General features: G+C 38.6%; 2 protein-coding genes across 13 annotated transcripts in view; both read left to right on the top strand.

Annotated features, from left to right (window-relative positions):
* The window catches only part of Ppfibp1 (PPFIB scaffold protein 1), a 208,844-nt gene extending 185,466 nt beyond the window's left edge, over window positions 1-23,378 (top strand). For 8 of the 12 annotated variants that reach the window (XM_077799329.1, XM_077799328.1, XM_077799335.1 and 5 more), the window contains 13 exons: window positions 6,848-7,019; window positions 7,485-7,517; window positions 10,077-10,227; window positions 10,988-11,116; window positions 12,651-12,801; window positions 13,468-13,579; window positions 13,697-13,785; window positions 18,260-18,382; window positions 18,880-19,005; window positions 19,795-19,983; window positions 20,768-20,947; window positions 21,581-21,646; window positions 21,766-23,378. In XM_077799329.1, the coding sequence (XP_077655455.1) occupies window positions 6,848-7,019; window positions 7,485-7,517; window positions 10,077-10,227; window positions 10,988-11,116; window positions 12,651-12,801; window positions 13,468-13,579; window positions 13,697-13,785; window positions 18,260-18,382; window positions 18,880-19,005; window positions 19,795-19,983; window positions 20,768-20,947; window positions 21,581-21,646; window positions 21,766-21,852 (1,608 nt within the window). In that variant the 3' untranslated portion in view covers window positions 21,853-23,378. The remainder of the gene's footprint in view (window positions 1-6,847; window positions 7,020-7,484; window positions 7,518-10,076; window positions 10,228-10,987; window positions 11,117-12,650; window positions 12,802-13,467; window positions 13,580-13,696; window positions 13,786-18,259; window positions 18,383-18,879; window positions 19,006-19,794; window positions 19,984-20,767; window positions 20,948-21,580; window positions 21,647-21,765) is intronic. The other 4 variants (XM_077799337.1, XM_077799338.1, XM_077799336.1 and 1 more) reach the window with 1 other exon arrangement.
* A 104-nt stretch (window positions 23,379-23,482) lies between these two features.
* Window positions 23,483-25,171, top strand: Rep15 (RAB15 effector protein). The gene has a single exon (XM_026410704.2). It carries the CDS (start codon window positions 24,186-24,188, stop codon window positions 24,894-24,896), a length of 711 nt encoding a protein of 236 aa, XP_026266489.1. The 5' UTR covers window positions 23,483-24,185; the 3' UTR covers window positions 24,897-25,171.
* Window positions 25,172-26,417: the final 1,246 nt, after the last annotated feature.

The raw sequence follows: 26,417 nt of genomic DNA, 5'->3' as shown, positions 1-26,417 counted from the left end.
GGTAATATCGCCATTTTGATGATGTTGGATCTGCCTATCCATGAGCAGGGTATATTTTTCCATCTTCTAAGGTCTTCTATGTCTTTCTTTAGGGTTCTGTAATTTTCATTGTATAAATCTTTCACCTCTTTTGTTAGGTTGATTCCCAAGTATTTTATTTTTTGGGGGGATATTGTGAATGGAGTAGTTGTCCTCATTTCCGTTTCAGAGGATTTGTCGCTGATATACAGGAATGCATTTGATTTATGCGTGTTGATCTTATATCCTGCCACTTTGCTGAATTCATTTATTAGCTCTAATAGCTTCTCTGTAGACCCTTTTGGGTCTGCTAGGTATAGAATCATATCATCTGCAAATAGTGATAATTTAAGTTCTTCTTTTCCTATTTTTATGCCTTTAATTTCTTTCGTCTGTCTAATTGCTCTGGCCAGTGTTTCGAGGACTATGTTGAACAGAAGTGGTGAGAGAGGGCATCCCTGTCTTGTACCAGATCTTAGAGGGAATGCCTTCAATTTTTCTCCATTCAGAATGATGCTGGCCTGTGGCTTATCATAGATTGCTTTTACAATGTTGAGGTATGATCCTGTTATCCCTAATTTTTCTAGCGTTTTGAACATAAAGGGATGCTGTACTTTGTCGAATGCTTTTTCTGCGTCTATCGAGACTATCATATGGTTCTTATTTTTTAGTCTATTGATGTGGTGGATAACATTTATTGATTTCCGTATATTGGACCAGCCTTGCATCCCATGGATGAATCCTACTTGATCATGGTGTATAATTTTTTTGATATGTATTTGAATCCGGTTCGCCAGAATTTTATTGAGGATTTTTGCGTCAAGGTTCATTAGAGATATTGGTCTGTAGTTTTCTTTCTTTGAAGTGTCTTTGTCTGGTTTCGGAATCAGGGTGATGTTGGCCTCGTAGAATGAATTTGGAAGTTCTCCCTCTTTTTCTATTTCCTGAAATAGCTTGAAAAGTATTGGTGTTAGTTCCTCTTTAAAGGTTTTGTAAAACTCTGCTGTATACCCATCCGGTCCTGGGCTTTTCTTAGTTGGTAGTCTTTTGATGGTTTCTTCTATTTCTTCTATTGTTATTGGTCTGTTTAGGTTGTCTATATCCTCCTGGTTCAATCTGGGCAGATCGTAAGACTTAAGGAATTTATCTATGCCTTCACTATCTTCTATTTTATTGGAGTATAAGGCTTCAAAATAGTCTCTGATTATCTTCTGTATTTCTGAAGTGTCTGTTGTGATATTGCCTTTTTCATCCCGTATGCTAGTAATCTGGGTTCTCTCTCTTCTTCTCTTCGTTAGCATGGCTAAGGGTCTGTCAATTTTATTTATTTTTTCAAAGAACCAGCTTTTAGTTTTGTCAATTTTTTCAATTGTTTCTTTTGTTTCAATTTCATTAATTTCAGCTCTGATTTTGATTATTTCTTGCCTTCTACTTCTTTTGCTGTTGTTTTGCTCCTCTTTTTCTAGGATTTTGAGATGAAGTATGAGATCATTTATTTGTTGGTTTTTTTCTTTTTTTGAGGAATGAACTCCAAGCAATGAATTTTCCTCTTAGGTCTGCTTTCAATGTGTCCCATAGATTCCGATATGTTGTGTCCGTGTTTTCATTTAACTCTAGGAATTTTTTAATTTCCTCCTTGATGTCTTCAATAACCCATATGTCATTCAGCAACCTGTTGTTCATTCTCCAAGTGATGCTTGATTTTTCCTTTCTTCTTTTTTCATTGATTTTCAGTTTCATTCCATTATGATCAGATAAGATGCATGGTATTATCTCTACCCCTTTATATTGTCTAAGAGTTGCCCTGTGACATAATATATGGTCTATTTTTGAGAAGGTTCCATGTGCTGCTGAAAAAAAAGTGTAACTACTTGATGTTGGGTGGTAAAGTCTATATATGTCAATTAAGTCTAGGTTATTAATTGTGTTGTTGAGTTCTATAGTTTCCTTGTTTAACTTTTGTTTGGAAGATCTGTCCAGTGGTGAGAGAGGTGTGTTGAAGTCTCCCATGATGATTGTATGGTGGTCTATCAGACTCTTGAACTTGAGAAGAGTTTGCTTGATGAACACCGCTGCACCATTATTTGGGGCATATATATTTATGATTGTTATGTCTTGTTGGTTTATGGTTCCCTTGAGCAGTATGAAGTGTCCTTCTTTATCCCTTTTGATTAGCTTTGGCTTGAAATCTATTTTATTAGATATGAGTATGGACACGCCTGCTTGTTTCCGCTGTCCATATGAGTGGTATGATTTTTCCCAACCTTTCACCTTCAGTCTATGGATATCTTTTTCTATCAGATGCGTCTCCTGTAGACAGCATATTGTTGGGTCTTGTTTTGTGATCCATTCTACTAGCCTGTGTCTCTTAATTGGTGAGTTTAAGCCATTGACATTTAGGGTTATTATTGAGATATGGTTTGTACTTCTATCCATATTTGTTTGTTGATGTTACTAAACCTGATTTGTTATCCTCTTTGACTACTTTCCCCCCTTTACTGTCCTACCTCCCATTGTTGGTTTTCAATGTTATTTTCTATTTCCTCTTCCTGCAATGTTTTGCCAAGGATTTTTTGAAGAGATGGTTTTCTAGCTGCGAATTCTTTTAACTTTTGTTTATTGTGGAAGGTTTTAATTTCATCTTCTAACCTGAAGCTTAATTTTGCCGGATACACGATTCTTGGTTGGAACCCATTTTCTTTCAGTGTTTGAAATATGTTATTCCAGGATCTTCTAGCTTTCAGAGTCTGTGTTGAGAGATCAGCTGTTATCCTGATTGGTTTACCCCTAAATGTAATCTGCTTCCTTTCCCTTGTAGCTTTTAAAATTCTTTCCTTATTCTGTATGTTGGACATCTTCACTATAATGTGTCTAGGTGTGGATCTCTTATGGTTTTGTACATTCGGCGTCCTGTAGGCTTCTAGGATTTGGGATTCTGTCTCATTCTTCAAGTCTGGGAAGTTTTCTCGTATTATTTCATTGAATAGGCTGTGTATTCCTCTGGTGTGGAGCTCTGTGCCTTCCTGTATCCCCATGACTCTTAAATTTGGTCTTTTGATATTGTCCCATATTTCTTGGATGTTCTGTTCATGGTTTCTTAGCAGACTTGCTGAGCTGTCTATGTTCTTTTCCAGTTGAAATACTTTGTCTTCATTGTCTGATGTTCTCTCTTCAAAGTGATCTACTCTGCTGGTAGTATTCTCAATTGAGTTTTTAAGTTGGTTTATTTTTTCCTGCATTTCTAGTATTTCTATTTGTTTGTTTTTTATTTCCTCTATCTCCCTGTGAAATTGATCTTTTACTTCCTGGATTTGTTTGTCAATGTGATCTTTCATTATCTGATTTTGCTGTCTCATGTCTTCCTTGAGACTCCAGATCATCTGAAGCATGTATATCCTGATCTCTCTATCTGACATTCCATCTGTTGCACCTATTACCTCTTCTAAAGTTGAGTTGACCTGCATTGCCTGTGGTCCTTTCTTTCCTTGTCTTTTCATACTGCTGGCGTTTCTTTCTGCTTGGTGAAACTGTTGTGTTTTGAAATTTTCCCTCTATTTATTTATATTGCTCTTGTATAGTTGAATAATCACCCTTGCAGGGCATGTAGTGGCTGTGATCCTCCTCCAATTGGTGTGATCCGTCTACCACGCTGGCAGGCCCTAGGTCTGCTCTGCTGGTCGGTCAAAGGTCCGCCTACCCAGCAGGCACGAGGGGCACCTCTATCACTCCGCAGGTTGCTGGGCCTAACCTCCCGATGGGTTGAAGCTTGCAGCTTGCAGGGGGCTGCTCCCGGAGTGAGAGCTAGGCCTCCCGGGGGAGCCCGGATGGTGGAGGCCGACTGCCGGTTCAGGCGGGGCGGGCCAAGCCGCACTGGGTGCCGGCGGCTTGCAAACGCGGCTGGTATCAGCAGGACTTAACTCCTGCACCCGCTGCGGGGGCACCTTTATCGCCGAGTAGCTGCGGTCGCGTGGTTGGGAACCGGGCGGGTGGGGCCGCTTCTCCCAGGGCGAGAGCTGGGCCTCCCGGGGGAGCCCGGATGGCGGAGGATTGCCGGTTCAGGCGGGGCTGGCCAAGCCGCTCCGGGATCCCGCGGGTTGCAAAGGTGGCTGGCGTCTGCAGGACTTAACTTCTGCACCCTCTGCCGGTTCGGGCGGGGCGGGCCAAGCCGCTCAGGGATCCCGCGGGTTGCAAAGGCGGTTGGCGTCTGCAGGACTTAACTTCTGCACCCGCCGCCGGTTCAGGCGGGGCGGGCCAAGCTGCTCAGGGTTCCCGCGGGTTGCAAAGGCGGCTGGCGTCTGCAGGACTTAACTTCTGCACCCGCCACGTGGGCACCTTTATTGCCGAGTAGCTATGGCTGCCTGGTTAGGAACCGGGCGGGTGGGGCCGCTTTTCCCAGGGCGAGAGCTAGGCCTCCCGGGGGAGCCCGTATGGTGGAGGACTGCCGGTTCGGGCGGGGCGGGCCAAGCAGCTCAGGGATCCCGCGGGTTGCAAAGGCGGTTGGCGTCTGCAGGACTTAACTTCTGCACCCGCCACGTGGGCACCTTTATTGCCGAGTAGCTGTGGCTGCCTGGTTAGGAACCGGGCGGGTGGGGCCGCTTCTCCCAGGGCGAGAGCTAGGCCTCCCGGGGGAGCCTGTATGGCGGAGGACTGGCGGTTCCGGCGGGGCGGGCCAAGCCGCTCAGGGATCCCGCGGGTTGCAAAGGTGGCTGGCGTCTGCAGGACTTAACTTCTGCACCCGCCACGAGGGCACCTTTATCTCCAAGTAGCTGAGGCCACCTGGTTAGAAACCGGGCGGGTGGGGCCGCTTCTCCCAGGGCAAGAGCTAGGCCTCCCGGGGGAGCCCGTATGGCGGAGGACTGCCAGTTCGGGCGGGGCGGGCCAAGCCACTCAGGGTTCCCGGGGGTTGCAAAGGTGGCTGGCGTCTGCAGGACTTAACTTCTGCACCCGCCACGTGGGCACCTTTATCGCCGAGTAGCTGTGGCCGCCTGGTTAGGAAGCGGGCGGGTGGGGCCGCTTCTCCCAGGGCGAGAGCTAGGCCTCCAGGGGGAGCCGCCTGCCGGAGCGGCTGATGGTTGGGGGACTAGACCTCTGTGCCCGCGTGGTCTTCCAAGATCCACTTCTCTGGGGCAACCTGTCACTTCGAGTAAACCTACCAGTTCACGGCAGCTCTCCTCTTAAGGAAGTTATGCTAGAAGTTCCTCCGTAGCTAGGCTGCAGCTGTTTCGATGAGTCTTTCATATCCCGTTAAAGTGGAGACGTTGGAGTCGCTGCTTCCTCGCCGGCCGCCATGTTGGATCCCCAGTCGTCCTTTTTGTCTTGTCAGCTCAATAAATGGTTGAATTTTTGACATCAGTATTGAGACACAGATAACAACCCTGCTACTACATTGCATCATCTGTAAACTTGCAGTTACTATGTGCACTAGATACATAGAATAAAATCTCTGTCTTAGATGCTTGTGTTTCCCCTTACCCTTTTCTCTACCTGTGCAAAAGAAGGAAACAGAATGCAAAAGATATTAGGGACAAAAACATGAAACTAGAAGCATTTTGGGATAATACTAAAACCATATAATACTATGATACTATAATTGCCAATTCAGATAACCAAAAAGCCCAAAATAAGCAGTTGCTGTTTATATCTGCATTGTGTTACTCTTCGAATGTTGAAAATAACAGAGTAGAATCTCCTTATTTTGCTAATATAAAAATGTGGGCTAATGCCTGCTTTGCAGAATTACATTAGGCTTCTGTTGATAGAGTTATAATATAAAAATGTGAACTGTTCTGGACTTGGTGGCACACTCCTTGTTATTCCATTGACTTGGGAGGCTAAGGCAGGAGTTGAAGGCTAGCCTCAGCACCTTAACCAAGACCCTGTCTCAATAAAAATAAAAAGGACTGGGGATATTCTCAGTGGTAAAGCACCCCTGGATTTAATCCCCAGAACATCCCACCTACCGCCTGCAACATGTGAACTGTATTCTAGCTCTATATCATGATTGCTAGAAAATTTAGAAATATGCTATTCTGGTTATAATACCTTCATTCCATGTCTTAAAGAATGAGGCAAATAAAATAAAATTTGGGCTGGGGTTGTAGCTCAGTGGTAGAGTGCTTTCCTAGCACTGGGTTTGATTCTCAGCACCACAGAAAAAACAAATAAATAAAAAATAAACGTTAAATTCTTGGGGCTGGAGATGTGGCTCAGCGGTAGCGCACTCGCCTGGCATGCGCGCGGCCCGGGTTCGATCCTCAGCACCACATACCAACAAAGATGTTGTGTCCGCCAAGAACTAAAAAATAATAAATATTAAAAAAAATTCTCTCTCTCTCTCTCTCTCTCTCTCTCTCTCTCTCTCTCTCTCTCTCCTCTCTCACTCTCTCTTTAAAAAAAAAAAAGTTAAATTCTTTAAAACATAAAAAAGTAAAATTTGATAATTTCTCTTATCTTAAATATTTTTAAAACTGTAAATACATTGATTATGGATTAGTGATGAAGGGTGTTTATCTTGTTGCTATTGCTGTTTTTTTAAGTAGCTTTCATTGTGGATTTCTTAAAAAAATACTTCTATTTTATTTGATATTGGTAATCAATGTGTTACTTCAGTTCCCCCCCACACACACCCCCGGTTCTGGAGATTGAAGCCAAGTACCTCAATCTTGCTAGGCAAGTAAGTGCTCTGCCACTGAGCTATATGCCCAGCTCTTAGTTATTCTTTTAAGCAAAACATGCATATATCATGGTCTAAGGCTTAGTGCGGGGCCTGGTGTGTTGCAAGGATCGTGCACATCAGTGCTCTGTTTCACTGTTGTCACCCTTCTCTCAGGATAAAGCTTCAGGAGAAAGTAGCACATTTGGGAGCCTCCCTTCCAAAGTTCCAGGACGAGATGCCTCCATGGATGACAACCCCTTTGGCACTCGAAAAGCAAGATCTTCCTTTGGCCGGGGCTTCTTTAAAATCAAAAGTAACAAAAGGACAGCAAGTGCACCAAACTTGGGTATGTGTGGCCAAGATGCATGAAACCTGATCTTTGAGGGAAAAAATAGGGAAAAGATCAGTCTCTTCCTTCCCCTATTCATCTATTTGTACATGATGGTGAATGACTTGGGGAGGGGCAGATATAGTTAGCAAATGATGTTTTTTTCAGTGGATTTAATTTAGCAGTGTGAGGATGTATCAACTCGTACCATACGCTGTTTCCTGTGGTATAAACAGCAGAAAGACCTAAAAATGTGATTGTCTGTGGCATCATTAGAGAGTGTCCCATCTGTTTTGATAGTAGATAAGCTAACCCCTTGCTGACAGCCCTGGTGGAGTCTATGTGTAGCCTCAGAAGCACAGTGTGTGCCTTTCCTCCATGGTGCACATTTGTTAGGAGGAGTCTCATCTGTTTCATTTTGTCACCCCTGTGTTCTCTCCTTTGGGCTGCGTGTGATTGTGTGCATTGTTGGGATTTCTGAAGATCGTAAACGAAGTGCCAGTGCACCCACCTTAGGTATTGTACCCCTGCATGTCAACCTTCACCAGCGCTGTGCTCCAAACCTATCTAATCCCTGCTCTTGGCCTCTGTAATCTCTAGAGAGGGAGCTGGCAGCAATCAGAAAACGTAGTTCTCCATTCCAGATTGGTTTTTCCATTTTCTACAAAAAGTTTTCCATAGAACCTTTGCTTCCAAGCTTGACCACAGTTTTACCCAAGGCTGTTGACACCTTGTGGGGAGACCTGAGAGGCCCCCAAAATGCCCTGCAGATGGCAGAGTCAAGGGTAGGAGTGTCCTGGCATTGTCCATCCCAGCTCTCTAACCCCTGGTACACATTATCATCACTCATTCACTTCCAATCCCTTTTCCATGTGTACCTTTCCCCCAGCCTTCAAAAAGAAATGTTTTTAGTCAGGTCGGAAGCTTTATAGAAGACACTGAGATGATAAGTATGGACTCAGTTACCTTAGGGAGCATTTCTCTGACATCTTACTGCTTTGAAGATGGAGACAGCATTTAGCAGTGACAGAAGAAACTTTACATGTTACCTGAGGAGTCACCTCAAAGTGATTTTAGGAGAGGAAGCTTTTTTTGTATGGCAGTGTTCAGTAGGGAGAGAAAAAAAAAGAGTCTTCAAAAGGAAAATATGATTCTCTTAAAATGAGGGTGAGCTAGGCAACATTTCCAGGGACACCAGTACCCATCTTGTCTTTAGGTTGTGAATGGGTAGGCTCCCTTGGTTTTCCCAGTGGGTATTGTCACCTCATATAGACATCCACATGTGTATTCATGTGGACCAGCAAAAGTGACATGCTCTCTTGTAGTCTTAAACATCTAGAATGAGCACTGGATACATAAAACAAGATGATCTATTTAGACAACTCTTTTCAAATAATCTGCTTCATCTTTCTTAGAATTGGATTATTGTTGCTTAGAGGCAATTGCTGCTCATTGTGTAACCTGTAATCACAGCCCTGCTTCATAGAAAAGTCAACTTCTGCAACTTGTATATCTTGCTGAAACATTGTTCCTGTGATTTTTGTACAACTTTTACTTTCCTTTACTAAGTAAATCTCACATCGAAGAAATAGTAGCCCTTGTATCCACTAAGAGACAGTTAACAGAACTAAAATAGATCTGGCAGTGGCAAATATGGATGTTATTATTTTAAAGCAAAATAAATAGGTACTAACTTTATATCAAAAGGAAAATTTATGTATATCCAGTTTAAAATTTTCTAACTGCCCAAATCATAATAAATTGGGATAAATTTCTTTAAAAATTGCTGGGCTGGGTGCCATGGCTCATGCCAGTAATCCCAGCTACTCAGGAGGCTTAGACAGGAGGATTGCAAGTTTAAGACCAGCCTAAACAATTTAGTAAGACCCTGTCTCCCCAGTATTGGAGAGATAGGTAGTACTTGGTAACTGAGGTGATTAAATGCCAAAGGAAAAAATAGGGATACAAAGAAAATGGAGTAACAAAGAGAATATTAAATATAAGAGACTCTCAAGGAAGTTGGCTGGATTTGAGTACAAAATGTCTCTGGCACATTAAATTGGGAACATGTACAAATGTTCAGATAGTGAGACTGGGAGAAGAGACCAGGCCCAGAAATTTTATTCCACCTACTCTTAAATGATAAAACCATCACTTAGTGCCAAGCTTAAGCTGGGCATAGAGGCACACACCTCTAATCCTAGCTGCATGGGAGACCAAGGAAGGAGGATCTCAAGTTTGAGGCCAGCCTGAGCACTTAGTGAGACCCTATCTCAAAATAAAAAATGGGCTGGGAATGTGGCTCAGTGATAGAGTGTTAGCTTAGCATGTGTGAGGCCCTGGGGTTTAATCTCAGGACTACACACACAAAAGTAAAAGCTATTTTTTAGTGCCAAGTTTCAAGTGGATGAGCTTGTCAAAAAGATCCTACAGAGGGAACTTCCAGTCTTAAAATGGAATAAGAGGAAAAGAAACCAGGAATGCATTGAGTGCAGTGGCACACACCTATGATCCCACCTGAGAAAGAAAGATAGCAAACTAGAGGTCAACTTCAGTAATTTAGAGAGACTGTGTCTCAAAAAAGGGGTTGGGATGTAGTTCAATGATAGAGGAGTACCCCTGGGTGCAATCCCTAGTACCAAAAAGAAAAAAAAAAAAAAAGGAGGGGAATGCTACAGCAAAGGAGATACTGTCAGATGATGATCTAGGAGTGTCAGGGCAGCAACAAAGAGAGAGAGTGCTTTTAAAGAGCGTGGGAGGTAGTCAACAGTGCCATGAAACTAACTGTAAGATTGGAGTTCAGATGAGTTGAAGAAAGTTTAGAAGTCCCACCTCACACTTTTAATCTCAATGCAATTGTGATTTTAAGTTAATCATCTTTATACTCAAGATAGTAAACTGTAGTGTAGAATATACATTTGTGTTACATTTTTCATATTTATCAAGCTCTCGATTAGTTACTGATTTATAGACCAACAGAAGAAGAATCCCTAACAGTTGCTAAAACCAAGATTGATTTCTAATCATGTTCATTCTGCATTTTAAAATTCACCAACTCTTCTGTTCTTGGAATAGCTGAAACAGAAAAGGAGACAGTGGAGCACCTAGATCTGGCTGGGACATCTTCTCAGGCCAGAGATTCACAGGGAAACAGTCCTTTCCAGATATCTCCACCATCTCCAGATTCCAAAAAGAAATCCAGAGGTATCATGAGACTCTTTGGAAAGTAAGTGAAAGAGTGAATGAGTAAAGTGGAATTTGTCTTACTTGCTCAAGTGTAGGGATAATTGGAAATCTGGCTGAAAATGGGTATGAAATTTTTAAAGCTTTTATGTTCCTCTTATGGAAGGAAGATCGTGATTTGGGATTTATTAACTCACTGGGCTTTGGTTGAAGTTTAAGTATAGTTATATACATTACTACACTACAAGGAAGAATAGCTCAAATCTACGTACCAGTTAAAAATGTTCTGATTAGTTGGGCTCTGCAGTGCATCCTTGTAATCCTGGCTACTCAGGAGACTGAGGCAGGAGGACCATAAGTTTGAGACCAGTCTGGGCAACTTAATGAAACCCAGTCTCAGGCCAAGTGTGGTGACACGCGCCCATTATCCCAGTGGTGCTTATAATCCCAGCAGCCCGGAAGCCAAGATAGGAGGATCACTAGTTCATAGCCAGCCTCAGCAAAAGCGGGACACTAAGCAACTCAGTGAGGCCCTGTCTCTAAATAAAATACAGTAGGGTTGGGGATGTGGCTCGGTGGATGAGTGCCCTTGAGTTCAATCCCCAGTTCGGAAAAAAAAAAAAAAAAACCACCCAGTATCAGAATTTTTAAGAATAAAATAAAAGGAACTGGGGGTATAGCTAATCAGTAGGGTGCTCTTGGGTTCAATATCCAGTACTGCCAAGAAAATAAGTTGATTGACTTTAAAGTCTAAAGCTTCTTCAGTTCTGATATATGGCAATGTGGGGTTGTGTCTTCTTCAGACTTAGGAGAAGTCAATCGACTACATTCAACCCAGATGACATGGCTGAGCCTGAATTCAAAAGAGGAGGGACAAGGGCAACTGCAGGCCCCCGATTGGGTTGGTCTCGAGATTTGGGACAGTCTAACAGGTAAGTATAGCCAATGAATGAACGTTAGCATCTCTACCTAAGCATCAAGGCTCATGGACACCTGTAGTATACTGTCACTAGGTTAAATTATTAAAAGTATAGCTTATCATCACATAGGGTTCGTCATCTTTACAGTGGTGTGGTTTGTCCATGATTGAGAGCTGGAGAGAAAATGAGGACTGGGTGAGTTAGGTAAGGAGCCAGAGCTAAAGTGTCAGCCACATCTGTATTACAGTGGTTCTTGGACATAAATTTTATATAATTATTGCTTTGGAAGTATTATGAAGAATAGCCATGGATAGCATAGTGCTTAAAAGTATTCTCTAGGGGCTGGTATACAACTCAGTGGTAGAGAGTGCTTGCCTAGCTTGTGTGAGACCCTAAGTTTGGCCTTCAGCCACACAGTGTCCCCCCACCCACACACACACACACAGAAGAGTAAGTTGAAACTTGGGTTTGGTTTCTGTCCTTACGCTTTCTACTAGCCAGATGATCATAAACAATGACATCCATGCTGTGTACCTCTCAATTTTCTTGTCATAATAGTTAAGACCCATCACAAAAGGTGATTGTGAAGATTAAATGTTAATATGTTTTAAGTATCTGGCAAATAATAACCATTCAATAAATATTTGAGACTAGTGGAGTCTTTGAAAATACTTAAAGACAAATTCTATCACATTTCTTAGACTTATCAAGGCTATGTAATGTTTTATGTATTAAGACTCTTAAGAACTTTTATCACCCTTATCAAAGTGGAGAACTATTCTTCTGACCTTCTAAGCATGGAGAGGTGGGGTTGGCAAACATACAGTACAAGGTGTTGATACTAAATTTAAAACAGTCCCTCCCAACAGGCAGGTCATTGGACACAGATTTCAGCAAGGAGGAAACTCCCTTTGCCTTTTCCAAATACCTAGTGATCTCGTTTGCCATATGTTCTCTTTGAATACAATAAAGGACTTCCTTATGCATTAAAAAAAAAAAATTCAAAGTCATGTTCATCTTTACTTTTTTTCCCTCCAAATAGGAACACTGTGTCTAAGTAAAAGCAAACAGAAATTTTATTTTGATTACTCTATTTTATACTCAATGGCAGCATATTGTCCTCTTCCCATAAATTATCACCAGGAAAAAAACCATAATTCTGTCAAAGTTAATTCCAGTTAGACTTGAGTTTTTTGTCCTAGTGTTTTCTGTTTGGGAATACAGTCTTAAAACAACATTGGTTGAAACTGGTTATAGTGACTTGTGTTGGTTCAACTTAGTGTTTTTCTATAGAACATATTCTTGCTAAATCACATTGAATCTTTTGCGGTTTTATTTAAAATGAAGACAGTGGCCTTAGAAGATAACTTTCAACTCTGGTACTACTTCCTTCTCCAAATACACATTAAAAATTAAACTTTTCATGGTCAACTGTGTATCGCCAGGGACTTTCCGTATCTATTGAATGTAGAGTTGTTAAAAATTGATGATAAGCCACACAATTGTCTTTGAATTGTTTCTCATGCACTTGTTCATTTTCCTGCAGTGACTTGGATACACCATTTGCCAAATGGACCAAGGAGCAAGTTTGTAATTGGCTTGCAGAACAAGGTTTGGGATCCTACCTGAATTCTGGCAAGCACTGGATTGCATCTGGTCAAACACTTTTGCAGGCTTCTCAGCAAGATCTAGAGAAGGTGACTGCTTCTCTATTTTATTTATAAAATACTAAGAGAAAGAGAATATAATTATACGGTAACTTTATACTCCAGGAAGGGGCATGGGTGGAGCCAGTGTTAGTAATCTTGAAAAGGTTTGAGTTTTCAGCCACTTTATACTTATTTCATTTCATGGACTTAAAAGGAAGGGCCTGGTCTTAATGATTCTTTGTGGAACAAAAAAGCCACTGGGAATTCTAAGGAAAAATAATTATATAGCTATACTAATAAACCTTAAGCTCATATGACTTAAAATCATTTTGTGGCTTTATCACATTGACTTATCTTTTCAACATAATATATGCAATTCATCTTAACTTTATAAAAAGAAAAAATGTTCTATGTCCCATTTATTTAAAATTTTACACAAAATAAGAGTGAAGTTCCTATTATGCATGCCACAGTTGCTATCTTACAAAAAAATAAGTCACTGGGGAATGTCTAATATATCACTAAATTAATTGGGGTCATCTTAGCTCTCTAATAGCCTCTTATCCAGCAACATTACTAGCCTGAGTTAGTATGTTATTTAATGTAGATTGAATCCTTACTGTTAGCTTCATTTTGGAAGAATTTGCATCATTTTTCAGAGTCATAAGCCCACATAGTTAGAAATATAAGTTTAGTTATTCTTTATTGTTTTAGGAACTTGGAATCAAGCATTCACTTCATCGAAAGAAACTCCAGCTGGCACTGCAAGCTCTAGGATCCGAGGAAGAAACCAATCATGGGAAGCTGGATTTCAACTGGGTCACTAGTAAGAGGTTTTTATTTTAAATAAAATAATAAGTAAATAAATATCGCTGCCTTTTCTTTTTAATCACAAAAACAAGTGTTTTGTGACACTGTAATGATGCTGGTTTCTGTTCTTTAGGATGGTTGGATGATATTGGCCTCCCCCAGTATAAGACCCAGTTTGATGAAGGACGGGTGGATGGTCGAATGCTACATTACATGACAGTTGTAAGTGATTTTTTGCTAGGGTTTGGAGGAGTTAAGACTTTTTTCCTTTGAAAAACATACAAATAGAGTAATCAAAATATAATGTTTTCCTAATGGTTCCACCAGAGTATGAAGATGTCACTTTAACTTGAGTGAGGGGAAAATATTTCCTGTGACTAGAAATTGTAGGATTTGGCAATTGCAACTGCTCTGGGATTATCTGAAACCTCAATTTAAGCTAAGCAAAACTTAATTTAAACTAAGCTATCCAGAAAATAAATATATAATATATATATGTTCAACAAGATGAACATTGAAGTATCTACTTTGGATGAGTTTTATGGTTTATGAATTAAATCTCATAAAGAAATTTTTAAATTGAATGTGGAGTTCTGAAGCCCTGGAAGTTTCTAAGTTATGTATTCCTATATGCAGTGACTATTCAGCAGAGGCTTCCTTTTTGGCCTGACATCCACATAGGGACTTGCCTTCTCCCCTCCCTTCTCTTGGACATCTATTTCCTGAAACACTTCTGACTTCAGCCCAGTTCTGTGAGGGCAGGAGTTATCAGGGTAAAGGAGAAGAGCTGAAGGCTAGACTTTCACTCTGATTCCTTCTTTTACTGTATATTTCTAGCCTTACAGCCAATGAATAGAAAAACTCTTTCCTACTTTAAAAACAATGAGAGAACCTGTTGTGATGGTACTCAGATATAATCCTAGTGACTTGGTAGGCTGAGGTAGTAGGATTCCCAAGTTCAAGGATAGTCTTGCAAATTAGTGTCCCTCTTTCAATTTTTTAAGAAAGGAATGGGAATATAGCCAATTTTATAGCACCTCTGGGTTCAATCTCCAGTACCACAAAAAAATAAAGATTAAAATAAAATAAACAATAAAACAGTGGGGAAGATAAATTCCAGGACAATATTGTTCTAGATAGTATGATTAAAGTTGTAGTGAAGGTACTTTTATTTGAATACCATTTTCAGATGGTATTCTATAGATATCATATTTTTTACATAAGAGGAAAGAGTGACTAGCTAACTTGGGTAAGAGTCTTTTAATGTCTAAGAAATGTGGAGTTTGAGTCATGGCATTTGTTTTCTTCTCTTACCATTGAACTTTAACCCTTTTCTTAATGGCAGTATCATGTGAGCCTACATGTGATAATACTAATGTGTGTAACATGTTGTACATTTGTTGTGTTACAGGTACTCTTCTAAGCATTTCACTCATGTTAGTATTTGATTTTCAATAACCCTTTGGTTAATACTAATAATATCCCCATGATTTGGATGAGGAAACAGGAATCAAGAATTTGGATTAACTTAACCAAGTTTCCACAGTTAGAAAATGGTAGAAAGCCATAAAGCATTTAAACACAATCTGATTCCAGAGCTGTTTCTTAATAGTTTGCTGTTCTACCTGGAACAAATTCAGTGACTATTTACCTGTCTGTCTAGGTGTAAGTATCTTCCCCTGGGAATTGAGCAGATTAAGACTTAAAGTCACAAAAAGGATGTGCATAACTTTTGTGACCAGAAATATGTAAATTACCTTGAAAAATCCAATCCCATAAGTCCTAGGCCACAAAACATCTGCTTTAAATATGGTATCTTTGATTGGATCCTGAAACAGAAAAAGATCCTTAGTGGAAAAACTGGTGAGAATTATGAAATAAATATCTGAATAAGTCTGTAGTTTAATTATTTATTGTCTATGTTAATTCCTCAGTTTTTATGATATTAAGATGTTAATATTAGGGGAAACTGGGTAAGAAGCATACAGAACCCAATAGTATCTAGCAACTCTTCTGTGTATCTAAAATTACTCCAAAATAAAGTTTTTTAAAATCCCAAATTAAAAAGAATCACAAAGTCTATTTTGATTTGAAAGGAAATGGTCTTTCTTATTTATTTATGTATTTATTATTGTTGTAGGTGGACACAATACCTTTATTTTATTTATTTCTATGAAGTGCTGAGGATTACACCCAGTGCCTCACAGGTGCTAGGCAAAGGCTCTACCACTAAGCTATAACCCCAGCCCCTGGTCTTTCCTTTTAAGACCCTTCAAAATATAAATATTTTCAAAAGTAACTAATATTTTATTTACATTGGAAACATTGTACATTAGATTTTTTTTAATCTGATATATTTTAATTAGATTAAAATAGCCAACAGTGAAATGTTTGGGCCATTCTGTACCTCAATTTTAAATTAATATATGTTAAATGCATTTTCTAATTTATCATAAGATCCTGTCTTTAAGAAATTAATCCAGAAAAAAAATTCAGGAAATGATTTTTACTCAGTTAGTAGCCTTAAGGATTTAAATTGCTGTCTAATATTTTTATTCTTAGAAGTATTCTATAGTAGATTCATTTTTTTTTCTTCTTTTTTCCTCTTATAAGAAATGTCTTGGGCTGGGGTTGTGGCTCAGTGGTAGAATGCTCCCATCACATGTGTGAAACCTGAGTTTGATCCTCAGCATCACATAAAAATAAATGAATAAAATAAAGGTATTGTGTCCAGCTACAACTAAAAAATAAATATTAAAAAAGAAAAAAAGAAACGTCTTATCAGTAAGGTGTGCCCAAAGTAGATGTTTTCCTTGTTTACTTTTTGGGTGTGTTTGGAGGTAGACTGGTACCCCAAATCACTATCTTCAGAAATTATTTGTTTTGGTGTGTTTGAAAAAGTTCCCAGTGGCTGCAGACTGGTAAAATGTTTTCCTTGAAAGAGTTGATAGGTGATATATGTTGATGCTTATAATTTCTTCATTTCTTTTCTCTTTTTCACTTTTACTAAAACCTTTGCATCAAGTGACATAGTATTTGCAAAATTGGTCATAATGTCTAATGAAAGCATAGTAATATAGAACTAGAAGACTCTTTTAAGGCCAGAGAATAGTGTAGCAAGTGCATTCTTCTGAGTTTCCCTAAAACTATCATGTGCTTTTTAGTTCAGAAAACCAAACCTTGAGCATATTAGCTCTTAGCTGAAAGAAAAAAGAGAGGGCAGTTGGCAGATGCCTTTTATTGTACTTCTTAAGTCTCAACCTTACCTGCAGATAAAGTTGTGGAAACTAAGGAGGAAACAAAGAAATTCCTTTATTTGCAGTATGTGCAAATTATAACAGATAGAGCTGGAAATGTAGAGAACATGTTCAAGGCCCTGGGTCCAATCCTCAGTTCCAAATCAAAAAACAAATTATCTTTTATACTGTGACCCAGCGCTATTCTCTCTCTCTCCCTCCCTCCCTCCTTCCTTCCTTTGCCCTTCTGCCCTCCCTCTCCCTCCCTCCCTCCCTCCCTCTCTCTCTCTCTCTCTCTCTCTCTCTCTCTCTCTCTCTCTCTCTCTCTCTCTCTCTCTCGTGTGAGAATGAAAATTTTTGAGTGAAAGGAAGATACAGCTGATGAATTACTTTCACATTTTCCTGGATGACTTTTTACTTCATGTTGAGACAGTCTCAATTGGTCAGGGAGATGAAACACTTCTGATGATAAAATCATAATTAGAAATTGGCTCAGAGTTGATAGGCAAGATTTAACTGAAATAAAAACTCATTTTACATGTGTTTCATGCCTGTAGGAAAACTAATCCTAATATAAAACTCATAACAGAAAGCACATTATGTCATCATTGTCCACACTTAACTAAAAAGTCAAGTAAGTAACTTAACTGTGTATCATACTAGCACAATATTTTTTACTTCAGGCAGACTGTTAATATAATTTAAATAATATGTTTTCTGTAGTTTCCTTAGAAAAATAGAACATATTTGGAATCAAATCTAAACTATTCATTTATGATATAAAAATGCAAATAGTAAATCATTCAAAAATAAAAATTTGACATTATTTTGTACATGATTAGTGTACTTTCCCTTGGAATGTCTTTTCTCCATTTTCTTTTGTAACAATACTCCAAATTATTTAAAAGTTTACTAAAGCACTTCATGGCTTTAACTCAAGTTCGTTATAAATGCCATTCTGCAGCTACCAAGATACCAACTACTGTGAAATGACATAATAGTTACATGTGCCCATTGGTTAGCACCTAATCCACGATAGAAGTGCATTCAGGACGTACCTTTTGGGAGAACTGATCTGGATTCATTTCGTTGTACTTATTCCCTCCTGCATGTAGGATCTTGGTTATTTTAATCACTTGAGGAGGAATGCTCAGCTAGTGCTTTTCAAACTCTGTTTTTCAGAGGCCTGAGATTCTGTTATCCTATCAGAGCATCTGAGAGAGAAGCAGTTGGCAGTCATCTTCCTTGGAAACATTAATCTGGGCTCTGGGAGAGAATTTTATTCAGAACAGAAAAAGGGGTTCTGTTACCAAATAAAAGCTTAGAAAGCACTGACAAGCTCATGGGGCATATTTTTTTTTTTAACTGATGGTTCTACTTCTTCAGTTTTCTGAGATTTCCATAGGAAAGTCTTCTTGTTATGAAGCCACAGTGAGACTCCCTTTGTTCTTTTTTTGCAGGATGACTTACTGTCTTTGAAGGTTGTGAGTGTGCTGCACCACCTCAGTATCAAAAGAGCCATTCAGGTCCTGAGGATCAATAACTTCGAACCAAACTGCCTACGAAGACGACCATCTGATGAGGTAGTACATCAAGGGAGGCTCAAGTAGGCACTTTACATGCATGTGCCTGAAGACCTGGTCTCCTGAGAGCTTTTAATCCAGCCTCACTTACTTCTTGGGCTTTCTTTTCCTGTAACCCACCTTCCCGCTCCCCCCCGCCCGCCCCCAACATGATGGTCCACTGTATAACCAAAGCCAAGATTTACTCATCATTTATGCTTTCTCCTTTTAATGGTTGTATTTTTCCTGCCTTCTTAATCCACAGAGTTAAATATCACTATGAAGACTTCCTTTTCCTTTTCTTATTAGTGTGTAAGAAAACTTGAAACTTTGTCATATAAATCCTTTAAAAGAGAATTCAAATTATCAAATACCTTTTATCTTTTATTTTAAACCTTTCATGGGATGTTAAGTGATGGTACTCAATGGGGCAGACTTTTTGGAGTTTTGTGGGTTTACTATTGAGGATCATGTTGTCCCAACATTTAAAGCTCATGGTAATTTTTTTGTTCTTACAGAATAGCATCACCCCATCCGAGGTTCAGCAATGGACCAATCATCGAGTGATGGAGTGGCTGCGCTCTGTGGATCTGGCAGAATATGCTCCCAATCTCAGAGGCAGTGGTGTCCATGGTGGGCTCATGGTAAAGCCCTGTTACTATTCAATTGACTTCTCATTTTGTTTCCTTTTAATCTAAGGAGTATGGTGTTACAGGTCAGGCATCCCCAATCTGAAATCTGAATTGCTCCCAAATCTGGAAACTTTTTGAATTTCCATACCACAAATGGAAAACTTACACCTGACCTCATGGTATGGGTTGCAAAGTGCAGATGTGCAAGTCCAAAACACTTCTGGTCCTAAGTATTTTGGATAAAGAATAACCTTTATCAGTTTACTTGTTCTAATCCTAAAGTCATCTTTCCCAACACTCCTGTACTATTTCTAGTGAGTTTTACTCTCAGGGTGTTTTTATTTATATTATAAAAATCTAGATCCGATTGAAATTCATTCTTCTTGTACTGTTCTCTTTCATGTTGAATACCTATCTTTCATATGATCATGATTTAAAACACTTGCAAAAAAAAAATAGAATATATCTTTGCACATACATGTTGCATAAGGAGTTAGCTTTCAGAGTCAGCACTCCAGAGAGGTACAAGTGCTGGTGTGGTTAATAAGGCCTGAAGCCTGGATTATAGGACCAGCCCCACCATTTCCTAACTCAGGCAAAACAAAGAAAAAATACATAAATTAAAAATTAAAGTCCATAGCCTGTCTACCTCTCTGTACTGTTGAAAGGGTCATTGGAGATAACCCAAATGAAAGAGCTCTGCAAATTGTAAAGTACAATACAAAATGTAATAACTATCGTACTTTTTAATAATCTTAATTTTTCTTAAAATTTTTTTAATTTTTCTTAATTAATCTACAGGTTCTAGAACCTCGTTTTAATGTAGAAACAATGGCACAGTTATTAAATATTCCACCCAATAAGACACTGTTGCGAAGACATTTGGCCACTCATTTTAATCTCCTAATCGGTGCTGAGGCCCAACATCAGAAGCGAGATGCCATGGAGTTACCAGATTATGTACTTTTAACAGCTACTGCCAAAGTGAAGGTTAGCTCAAGCTCACCTGAAGCAAAGACTCAGTTTCAGCTGTTACCCAGTTACTCTATCTTCTGGGGTTTACTAACTTCTGTGGGTTGATGAGATATATATCTTAAAGGTATATGTGTGTGTGTGTGTGTGTGTGTGTGTGTGTGTGTATGTATAAACAGACACACACGTGTGTATGTATATACATGTGTGTGTCTATGTTTATATCTTTAAGAGTAATTTAGATAATGCATTCTTAAAGGTTTCTGTGTAAATTATTATTTTTTTATTAGCATTAACAATGATAAAGAGCATGATGTTGGTTGGCTTCTATCATCAATGTATTGCCAAAGAGTGGGAATTATTTTACCAGTCACTATCCTGATATGGCAGCAGAACAGGCATATAAAATAATGAAAGCTTTACCCAAAAGAAATTATAGTAAGGATCTTTGTTTGTTCGTTTGTTTGTTTGGTGCTCTTAGATTGAAAATCTTCACAAAATTGGTTTTATCCCTGAGAAATTCCATCATTGCACTAATCCTGCCTAAAAACATAAAGGTTTTTGACCAATTTTATCACAGTGATTGTCCAGCTCATGGTATAAGATTAATCTTAGGCTTCATAACAAGGATTATTTATGATATTGATGTATTACTCATATGCCTAGGATGTATTTGCTACGCAAATTCAATCATCCAGTTGCTTTTCTCCATGAAAAGGGGTGAATAATTAAATAATACGTTATTCGTTCTTTGCCATATGAACTTTATCAAATTCCTTGGTCATTTTGTTTGCTTTTAAAGCCAAAGAAACTTACCTTCAGCAATTTTGGGAATCTGAGAAAAAAGAAACAGGAAGATGGAGAAGAATATGTTTGTCCAATGGAATTGGGACAGGTATCAGGAAGTGCCACTAAGAAGGGGTTTAAACCTGGTTTGGATATGCGCCTATATGATGAAGATGATTTAGATCGGTTAGAGCAGGTAGGTGCACCCAGCATTCAGATGCTAAATGGAATCTACACTGTTAACTACTAATCAAGGATGTTTTCTTTAAATGCCTAAAAAATATAATAAAATAACAATGAGTACTTAGAGATTGCTTATTACTTTGCTGATTCTATCCAAAACACCGAACATATTAATATTCTTGGTAATCTTAAGACATAGAATATTGTAATCCACATTTTAGACATAAGAAAGCTAAAGCACAGACAGCTAAGTAACCAGCTCAAGGTCTCTAGCCAACCAGGCTAGATCCAAAGCCTGTACAATTTACCTGTGTTGTACGTTTCTGTGTGAAGGAAATCTGTGCACTAGAACAAGTCAGGATTGGACAGGTCCTACGACCTAGACTTTTCAGATTCAAACTACGCACTGCATGTTTGCCCTCTAATCAGTAGTCCTTTGGTGCCATTGTAAGAATCATCAGACTAGATGTTCTAGTCCAGTGTTCCTTCTAATAATGATAAGAGATTATCATCAAAAATGTTATGTTGCTTCTACCCATTCCATACTATTTGTGTTATTTCTGCAACTTTTCTGTTTTTCTTCTACTTTTATTCATATTTCTGCTGTTTCCTTGAAATTATGAAAATGAGTATGTCATGTCCACAGATGGAAGATTCAGAAGGGACAGTGAGACAAATAGGGGCATTCTCTGAAGGCATCAACAATCTCACAGTAAGTCTGAAAAATGAATTGAAACCTAAAATAACCCCAAAGGATTGCATGTATATTGGAGAATGTGTAGTTCTGAGCTCAGAACTCAGAGTGTGAATCCCTATCTGCTTGTTTTTCAGCACATGTTGAAGGAAGATGACATGTTTAAAGATTTTGCTGCCCGCTCTCCCAGTGCCAGCATTACAGACGAAGATTCAAACGTTTGACCTGGATGAGCAGTAGGAGCCCTTTGTCTTTTTTCCACTTTATTTTTTAAATACTTACATTGTGTACTATAAGCAACAGATTGTATATTGTTTATCATTCCAACTTTTTCTCATTTAGAAGTGGAAATGGACAACAGGAGAATTGTGCCTATTCAGAATTTGCCACAAAAAATGAGACACTGGTGAATGATAGTATAATTTTTGTTCCTCTATTTAATGTAAAAATCCATGATGTATTGTATTTAAAGTGTTGCACATCCCAGCATGGAGGATTTGGGGAGCAGTAACCAGGGTGTGAATGACTTTGACACATCATTGCTCACTGCAGCCATCTAAGCAGGACACTCTGTGCTCAGAGGCAGTGTATGGAATTTTGTGTGCCCACTGAATGCCAGCTACACCTCCACTTGCCTCTTATCTTATTTTTATATATTTTTCTAAATATATGTATATATATAGTACATAGAAAATAGAACTTTTATTTTGTGACATAAGGAAGATGATGGCAAGATCACATTGAAAATAAAAACAAAATCAGATAAAAACAAAACATAGTGATCTAAATTTTCTTGTTCCAGATGGTCCTTAAGAGATTTTTCTTTCTTCACAGCTGAACTTTTTAACAAAGTTTATCTTTCAGGCTAAATTAACATACATGAAATAGCCTTTTTTAATGGCACCACAGAATTGTAGAGCAATCTATTTTGATTTTAATCTTGGATCCATTTATCTTACAAGGAAGAACTCAAGGGACATTAGTATACCATTAACTTGAATATATTCATAAACATTCACACAGACCCCTGTCAAAATTGGTAGAGATAATTTCTAAAGAAATCAAAAATAAAACAAAAACTTTATAGTGTTTTTTATTTTCTTCTTTGTTACATACATCATTACATCAAAGTACTAACAGTCTGCCTAGATAATGGTATGTTTCTCGGGCCATCAATAAATGGAGCTTCATTTCATTTCAATCAGATTCAAAAATTCTGAGGCTGCAAAACTAATTATATAATGGCTATTTCATTACATAAAATGTAGTTCCTGTTTTTCTATAACACAAAACTCAAATTTTCTTTATTTAAAAAAAATAGTTGCAGCAAAAACTGTACTATTTGTGTTTTTTATGGGGTATTAGAAAAAAATCTATTTTTCATTCAGTGCTACATATGCTTATGATGGTCAACTGTGGAAAGGATGGGTGTTCACAAGATGGAATGAGGTGGGCAGTTCAGTCAATGTGAGTGAACTTGTTTATAAACTCTATTTGAATATCAGTGGTGTTATATTTTATATTGTTAGCAAGTTACCAAGCTATTCATCAAGGAACTTATAACATAGATTACTATTTATTCATAACTGAAAGGATTTGATGCTATGGTGATTTCCTTTGAACTTTTTATCATTCAACACTTGGTAACTATATTGGACTCTTCCTGTATTTGGATTTTATTTTAATGTGAATATATGTCACCATTTGAAAAACTCAATTTGTTATTAGAAACTGGTTGAAAATACCAGAAGACTGTTAAAAATGCCAAATTTTCTTTAAGATTAAAATTTTTTCAATGATATATTTTATTTGCAAAATATTATACACTGCTGGTATTGCCATATGAGAGGAAATAAAGTCAATACTTAATTGCCTAATGCCTTTATTATCGTTGTTTAATTTTTACCTGGTTCAAAATAACAGATGGGCTTGGTTTCTGGTGTAGAAAATAGTAACAAACTCTTTCTCATTGGTAAACATCCATAAATTTGTTTAAGTGTAGTGCCTAATGTGTATCATTGGAGAAAAATCTGAGGTCTTTGAGAAAGATTATATGAAAGGAATATAATCAACTGAGTGGGGGAATGAGGAATCATGACAGAAAGGATATAGGAAAAGTAAACAGCAATGACTCACCTACAGATTTGAAGCCAGTTATAGAAAGAGGTGTATGAATATGACCCACACACCTTTGAAGAGCATACTATCTTTTGGAAGAAGGAACATCTAGGAAGAAATTACCAAAGATTAAAAGTAGAGTAAACATAACACAGAGAAGAACAGATGTTTTGTGTGAAATTGAAAACGTGTAACTTAATAAACCAGCAGGAATCTGTATGAATACAGCACACCTACTTGACAAACAGGGAGCCCTCACATGTTTGCTTAGCAGTGTGTCTATATGCTTAGCTATACCAAGGAAGTATAGGGCTAGGAAACTGTGATCATATTAACAGATGTGACTTCATTGCAGAACTTTTCCTCTGAAAAAGAAGCAATTCTGAATGACATTCACATGCTTGATGTTTGGGAGCAGTATTGATTGGGTGCAGAGAAAATGGGGCAAAAAGCATCACAGCAGTTGGCTCTGAAGGACAGCACTGAGGTTCTCAGCATCTGTGAGGTGGTCAGTGAAGCCATAGTCCATGCAGCTCAGAAGCTCAAGGAGTATCTTGGATTTGAGTATCCACAGAGCAAACTCTGCCCAGCTGCAAATACTCTGAATGAGATCTTCTTAATCCACTTCATCACTTTCTGCCAAGAAAAGGGAGTTGATGAGTGGCTCACCACCACCAAGATGACCAAGCACCAAGCCTTACTATTTGGGGCGGACTGGGTTTGGACCTTTTGGGGATCTGATAAGCAAATAAGGCTTCAGCTGGCGGTTCAGACTCTACAGATGGCTTCTCTTCCTCCTGTGCAGTCAAAACCTTGTGACTTCCCCAGTCCGGAGTCGAGGGTAGAGGAGTCTTCCTGGAAGAGAAGTAGATTTGATAAGCTGGAAGAATTCTGTAACTTAATAGGAGAGGATTGTCTGGGCTTGTTCATCATCTTTGGTGTGCCGGGAAAACCTAAAGACATCAGGGGAGTCGTCTTGGACAGTATCAAAAATAAGACTGTAAGGAGCCATCTGCCAGGACGAAAGGCTGTGGAACAGTTTGTCCTGGAAACCGAAGATTGTGTCTCCATCAAAGAACTGCTTGGAAACTGCCTGAGTAAGAAAGATGGGCTGAGAGAGGTGGGCAAAGTTTTTATTAGCATCCTCTGAACTGGATGTGTGCTGTGACTGGCCTGTATCATAAAAAGAAAAAAAAGATATTCTCATAAGCAAGCTCATTTACATACATCATTCCTACATGGGATTTTTTTTCCCCCTCTTCCCTTATCCCATTGATTGAAAATGATTACCTGGGTCAAAGAAGTTTGACAATTATTGGTTTCGTAATTATGGAACAAAAAAAAAAGAAAAAGAAGAAAAACCCTGGCTGAATTTTAGGAAATTTTATAATTAGGTTTAATATTTATTCATTTATTCAGTAATAATTGGAAAGCATAATAAGGTTATGCATAAAGTTTGATTTGCAAAATAAAGTGTCTTTGTTTAAAATAAAAGTCTAATGCTCAAAAGTATAAAAATATATTTTTACTGCTGTTGGTGGCCAGTGGGTAGGGTGGAGTGGTGGGGAAGACCACAAAGCTGGTGGTCTTACATTTCTAACACCAGTTTCAATACAGGATACCCAAGCAGAACTTTACACTGCTCTTTTCCTTACTCTTGGTCCTTGCTAGCAGCTTTCTCTGCACAATAGAATTTTGGTGGGATTTAATTTCGGATTTAATTGAGAGTGTTAACTTTACCCATGATTTACAAAATCACCCATAAAACAATTTCTTGTTATAATAATATTAGAATTTTCAGTAAGGAATGTGCATACACATAAAATAACCTCTTTTGCTTAAAAGCCTATGTTGGATTCAGCAGTACAAAGAGGAATCACCGTTACTCATAGAACTCATACTGCAGGCCAGATGCTTTACATATATTAGCGTTAGTTACATAAAGCCTCCATGACTCCAAGAGGCATTTATTTCTGTTTCACAAATCAAAGAGATTTTGCCAAAAAAAAAAAAAAATCCCCCAAGGTCATAAAGCTATTAGGTGGCTCATAACAAAAAAAGCAAGGTCTGTACAGTAACAAAGCCACAACTCTTTCCTAGAGTTATATAAAGAAAATTCCTTGATTCTAAGTTATTGGAATTGCTGAGACCACAAAGATACACCTGCCACTTCCTGGCCACTTCCTGCTGTTGCTGCTCCTCCTACTGATGAAATTCTTGTTCACAACATGTAATTCTTGGCAAAATGTGGGCTAAATTGCAACTATCCAAATTCTGAAAATGTTTGCTGTTTTTGAGTCTTCCCATGGGTTTGGCCCTTTCTATATTTTGGAATCAAGGGCACTTCTTGTGAGGTTGCTTGAAGTCATATGAGGGTAACATATCCAGCAATGTATTTTAATGGGGTGTTATCCAAAGTAAGAAATAACATTTTTTGCTGTGATTTATGTGACTGAAACCTGTCACAGGGCACTCAGAATTTTCTGTTGTACATATTTTCTTATACTCATGTAAACTCCTAAACTGATATCAGGAGTATACATGGGAGAGTCCAAGTTCAGAGAGAGAGGAGGTTTGGAATTTATTACCCCACTGTCTCTGATTTGATACTCTAGGATACAGATAGCTCCCGTCCAACTCACCTTCCTCTGGAATCCAACTCCCTCCCATT

Source organism: Urocitellus parryii, chromosome 5, assembly GCF_045843805.1.
Source record: "Urocitellus parryii isolate mUroPar1 chromosome 5, mUroPar1.hap1, whole genome shotgun sequence".
NCBI lineage: Eukaryota > Metazoa > Chordata > Mammalia > Rodentia > Sciuridae > Urocitellus > Urocitellus parryii.
This window is presented reverse-complemented; position numbering and strand designations above follow the sequence as displayed.

Bases quoted from the DNA above. Each gene is read 5' to 3' on its own strand.
- Rep15 (XM_026410704.2), top strand. From the start codon at position 24,186: ATGGGGCAAAAAGCATCACAGCAGTTGGCTCTGAAGGACAGCACTGAG.